Consider the following 6,231-nt stretch of genomic DNA (forward strand, 5'->3'; position numbering starts at 1 on the left):
TGTGTGTGTGTGTGTGTGTGTGTTTTGTTTTTTTGCAAATATGATTTATTCTTAAGCAATATTCTCATCAGTTTTCTATCAGCTGTGACATATAAATCTAGCCTATGTGTTTTTTATATTTTATCCAAGGGATAATTTTAAGTTTTTTTACCTTTATAGAGGGCATTTTCCCACTAATCTCATGAATACTTTCATTTCACATTCTTACATTTTATCTATAAATTCAATCATAATAATGTGATTATCTATACGTTATCAAATTAAATAATTTACACTAAAAAATACAACTGCATTAAATAATATTATGAGATTATTTTAAATATTTTTGAACATACAAACTAGAATTGATGGTGGAAATGATACTTTTCAACTAAATTAAAATGCCAGTAAGGTGCCAGTAGCGTTTAATGAGAGAGACATTGAGTCGTTCATTCAAACGATTCATTCAAATGGCAGATTCATCAGGGGCCGGTTGCAAAAAAGGTTAAGACTAGTCTTAAAAGTTAGTCAGCTAATTTTTTTCTTTAATACTGGTCATATTTTTTTTTATTCAGTTACATAAAAATGTAGATTAGTCTGAGTTGAATCCAAAAATAAGACTGATTACCCTTTGGCTAACTGCTAGTTGGTCAGACCATAGACATAATAAATACCTAGACGCCTCATTGGCCGCTTTGAGCCGTTGCTGCGATACGTCAACATGTCCGCCATGTTTGTGAAGGCAAGACTGCCTTAAAAATAAATGGAGGTAAACGGAGGAGCTGCATTTTTTTTTGGGATAAAAACACGATAACGTTTAGATTTATCAACCGATTTCAGAGGTTTGTGATCTATATGGAGTTAAAAATAACTCTGCCTCAACTTATTTAGATAGGTTTGGAAAATTATTAATTTTCGTAAGAAATTGTGAAAACTCACACTTGTCTCGCTTGTTGATTTGATTGATTTTTTCGGTTTAACAGTTACAATTCTAATGTTAATGTAGTATAATTGTGACATATACATGTTTTGTAATTTGAATGTACATTAAATGAAAACGCACTGTTAGATTTTTGGAGAGGTGCACGTCAGGCTACGGCGTATGGGTGTGCGTCTATGCGTAGGCTACGGTGTAGGTCCGACGCAGAAGTATAAATCAGCCTTTAAAGGGGTCATATGATGCTTTACACATTTCACATAATTTTTCAAATACTGTACATTATTGTAGGACCTCTCTCAAACGCTTCATTTTCTACAAAGTCCCTCCTTCCGACAAGCACAGTCTGCTCTGATTGGCCAGCTGACCCAGTGCATTGTGGCACCGGACGGCCTAATTTAAACCCTGATTATACTATGACAAGGACACCTTAAAATAAACTAACCCAAATTTCTTGATCATTGTTAGTTAATGCTAACTATGGGACCTTATTGTATAGTGTTATCAGAAAAATATAGTCTCCAAAATGCTTGTAATCTATGTAACATTGTCACATTTATAAATATTGTGTTTTCACACAGAAAATCTGGATGCAATGATTGCCCTGCAGACCAAGAACAAGCTGGGCAAATCTCTGGTTCCTCTTAGCATTACACCCCCTACAGGTAAACCAGACCCACCGCAGATCATAACACCGCAAACTGCAAGTCATTCACTGCAGATTCTGCTCAGGAAGGCTTTGGCATCACTATACTGTTTTTTTTTTTTTTCCCCCTCATCGCACCTCCTTCCAGGAAAAGCATTGGATGATGATGACAACACCAAAACAGAAGCTGCCAACATGCAGAAGGAGTATGAGTCTCTCAAAGACTCGACCAAAGACGTCCAGACTGCTGCTGAAATCAGTGAGTAAATGAAGGATCCTGTATCATCTTCACATGCTTATGGTTTGGGATGATATTAAAAGCCTCTCAGCTTCTGCTGGTGTAACTGAGCTGTTTAACTGGACGCTCTAGCAGTAGAGCTGAGACAGATACACTGATAAGCCTGTATCAAATACAGAATTCAACAAACGACTGCAGTGTGTGTGTTTCAGAGATACAGCGAGAGTTTCAGTCCCATAGGGAGAGACTCTGCAGCAGCAGCCTGGCAGATTGAGGGCATCGCTGTAACACGCTCACAGTGGACTAACAGTAATGAATACAATTATGAGGCCTTGTTCAGGGAGACGTTTATTGATTCTTTGAAAAGTACTGAACATTATTGTTAAAAGCTGTGATCATCACCGCCGATTATTACCCAAGAAGCATTTAGAACACACCCATTATACATTTATGCTGCTTTCATGTTTGAATTGCCACGATTATGAGGTGACAGCTCAGAATTTATGGATTTACGGAAATGATCTGTTACTATAGCAACACTCATAACACCAAACTGCCCATGTACTGTGCATAATTCAACTATGTTCTCTAGCAACATTGCACATGAGGTATATAGAATATAATAATTATTATTAATGATAATATACTGAAAATAAGCTAATAAGAAGAAATATTTACAAAGATGTATATTTTAACAAACAATACAATAATAAACCATCCATCTATTCATCTATTAAATAATTATATCCATCTATTTATCCATTTAATATTTATCCATCTATTTAAATGAAGAATAAGAAATGTTTAAACCGAAAATGTATTGAAAAAAATATATATTTAAACAAATAATTGAAATAATAAATCTATCCATCCACCTATCAATCTATTTAAGAAGAAGAAGAAATATAGGTATGTTATAATAAGAATAAGAATCATTTCTGTCTGACAGGTCATCCTGGGAAGTCTGAGAGTTATCTGGAGGCAATCAGGAAGAACATATTGTATAGTGTTATCAGAAAAATATAGTCTCCAAAATGCTTGTAATCTATGTAACATTGTCACATTTATAAATATTGTGTTTTCACACAGAAAATCTGGATGCAATGATTGCCCTGCAGACCAAGAACAAGCTGGGCAAATCTCTGGTTCCTCTTAGCATTACACCCCCTACAGGTAAACCAGACCCACCGCAGATCATAACACTGCAAACTGCAAGTCATTCACTGCAGATTCTGCTCAGGAAGGCTTTGGCATCACTATACTGTTTTTTTTCCCCCTCATCGCACCTCCTTCCAGGAAAAGCATTGGATGATGATGACAACACCAAAACAGAAGCTGCCAACATGCAGAAGGAGTATGAGTCTCTCAAAGACTCGACCAAAGACGTCCAGACTGCTGCTGAAATCAGTGAGTAAATGAAGGATCCTGTATCATCTTCACATGCTTATGGTTTGGGATGATATTAAAAGCCTCTCAGCTTCTGCTGGTGTAACTGAGCTGTTTAACTGGACGCTCTAGCAGTAGAGCTGAGACAGATACACTGATAAGCCTGTATCAAATACAGAATTCAACAAACGACTGCAGTGTGTGTGTTTCAGAGATACAGCGAGAGTTTCAGTCCCATAGGGAGAGACTCTGCAGCAGCAGCCTGGCAGATTGAGGGCATCGCTGTAACACGCTCACAGTGGACTAACAGTAATGAATACAATTATGAGGCCTTGTTCAGGGAGACGTTTATTGATTCTTTGAAAAGTACTGAACATTATTGTTAAAAGCTGTGATCATCACCGCCGATTATTACCCAAGAAGCATTTAGAACACACCCATTATACATTTATGCTGCTTTCATGTTTGAATTGCCACGATTATGAGGTGACAGCTCAGAATTTATGGATTTACGGAAATGATCTGTTACTATAGCAACACTCATAACACCAAACTGCCCATGTACTGTGCATAATTCAACTATGTTCTCTAGCAACATTGCACATGAGGTATATAGAATATAATAATTATTATTAATGATAATATACTGAAAATAAGCTAATAAGAAGAAATATTTACAAAGATGTATATTTTAACAAACAATACAATAATAAACCATCCATCTATTCATCTATTAAATAATTATATCCATCTATTTATCCATTTAATATTTATCCATCTATTTAAATGAAGAATAAGAAATGTTTAAACCGAAAATGTATTGAAAAAAATATATATTTAAACAAATAATTGAAATAATAAATCTATCCATCCACCTATCAATCTATTTAAGAAGAAGAAGAAATATAGGTATGTTATAATAAGAATAAGAATCATTTCTGTCTGACAGGTCATCCTGGGAAGTCTGAGAGTTATCTGGAGGCAATCAGGAAGAACATTGAATGGCTGAAAAAACACAACAAGGAAAGCAACAAAGAAGGTAAATATGCATGAAATATTAAAGCCTTTCAGTCAGGACTGTGTTATTTTACAGCTGCTGAAATGGAATGGAGCATGTGCTCCGCTTTCTCTTCTCAATTTAATCATGATTGAAGCTAGCAGGATATGTGCTCTGCCTTTTTCTTTTTTGTAAATATTAATCAAATTAAATTCCATTAGGGCCTAAATCAATTTCTACATGCTAATTAGTGGTTACATTAATGCAATATAGGCCAGCAGCCTACATGCATAACACAATTCAAAATTATATGTAGATCCTCAAATGTTGCCAAAATAAATAAACACCAATTTTACAGAATATTAGCTCAAAATGAATTGACAAAGCTGTTGCTAGATTTTGAAAATGACAATGATACAAAAATACCATCCTATACTGCTAGTAAACACACTGGTAATCTGTGATAAACTGGTAAACTGCCTTATCTCGCTCTCTTAGAGCTGTTAAAGGGTTTACCCCTAACCCAAGGTTACACACAATTCAGTGAAACATGGAGAAGAACGGTCGAATTAAAGACTCTTTTCTTTCTCTTCATTTGCAATTAAAATAAGCGTGGGTGAGAGCGCTCATGAATATGCGTCGGTTTGATGAGCTTGGCTGTGTTACAGCGATGCAAGGCTGCTGCGTTTCTGACAAAAGATCGGTGTGTTCCTCTCTTCATACCTGCCAGCATGAGACTCAAACACTGTCTGTGTTCTTCAGGCATCATCTGCTCAGCTCAGATAATGAGAACTCTCGCTCTATTGTTCTAATTCAAAACAGTTAGAGGCAGACTGTTAGCGTCTAGACGGGTGAATCATGTCCAGGTCATAATAATCATAAAAGAAAAAAAAAGAAGAATATAATTGCATAAAGCAAATAAAGCCTATTTTAGGACAATTCTCATTACTGCAATGTTTTTTTTTTTTGCAGAATAAATTAAATAAAACAATTCCATGATGTGTAAACTTTTTTTTTTCTTTCTTTCTTTTTGCATTACATCAATGGAAGTTGACATTTTTGCAGTATGGTGATGAAAATTTATATAGAGAAAATATGTTTAATTAATATGTTTAAATTAATGTCACAATGCAAACAAACAAACAGATAAATAAATAAATCATATTTTTAATATTTAAATATAAATATTTATTTATTTAAATATTTTAAAATTAAATATTTATATAAATATTTATTTATCTGTTTATTAACAAACAGATAAATAAATAAATGAAAAAGCAAATCTGAGGATCCTAAAATGGTTCCTAATATATATATATTTATATTTAAATATATTAATAATTAATATAAATATTATATATATATATGTAAATGAATGTCTCAATGCAAACAAACAAACAGATAGATAAATAAATGAAAAAACTAATCTAAAGATCCTAAAATGGTTCCTAATATATATATATATATATATATTAATATAAATGTAAATATAATATATATATATTAATGTCTCAATGCAAACAAACAAACAGATAAATAAATAAAATATCAATAAATAAATGAAAAAACTAATCTAAGGATCCTAAAATGGTTCCTAATTTATATATATATATATATATATATATTCTTTTTTTTTTTTTTAGAAATGTAAAAATGTCCAGATATTTCTGCAACAGCAAGGAACTGATTGGTTGATGGTGCTGCTGCAAGAATGTGCATGATCTCAGCAGGGGCAAACTGGGTCATGCTAACCAGCCAAACCTTGACCAAAACACTCAAGCACTAAATGTATCATTGAGTTAACCTTCAGTTGTATCAGTAGTCAAATAAAAGCTATTCTGAGAGATTACTTTGCTTCTTCTTTACTTTGCTGAAGTTGCTTTACATAAGAGAAAAATTATGATGAATTAAGCTTTCATCTATTCTTTCAGATGTACAGTAAGACTTTTGGAAAGGACACTTTTTGACAAATATCTATCTATCTATCTATCTATCTATCTATCTATCTATCTATCTATCTATCTATCTATCTATCTATCTATCTGTCT

At 33.4% G+C, this 6,231-nt stretch overlaps 1 protein-coding gene across 1 annotated transcript in view; it reads left to right on the plus strand.

Annotated features, from left to right (window-relative positions):
- LOC107588544 (secretogranin-3-like) overlaps window positions 1-6,231 on the plus strand; it is a 39,261-nt gene that overhangs the window by 29,347 nt on the left and 3,683 nt on the right. The window contains exons 12-14 of the mRNA XM_016276679.1: window positions 1,498-1,581; window positions 1,711-1,821; window positions 4,136-4,225. Coding sequence (XP_016132165.1) covers window positions 1,498-1,581; window positions 1,711-1,821; window positions 4,136-4,225 — 285 coding nt within the window. The remainder of the gene's footprint in view (window positions 1-1,497; window positions 1,582-1,710; window positions 1,822-4,135; window positions 4,226-6,231) is intronic.

This window comes from Sinocyclocheilus grahami, unplaced genomic scaffold (genome assembly GCF_001515645.1).
Source record: "Sinocyclocheilus grahami isolate Dianchi unplaced genomic scaffold, SAMN03320097.WGS_v1.1 scaffold105.1, whole genome shotgun sequence".
NCBI lineage: Eukaryota > Metazoa > Chordata > Actinopteri > Cypriniformes > Cyprinidae > Sinocyclocheilus > Sinocyclocheilus grahami.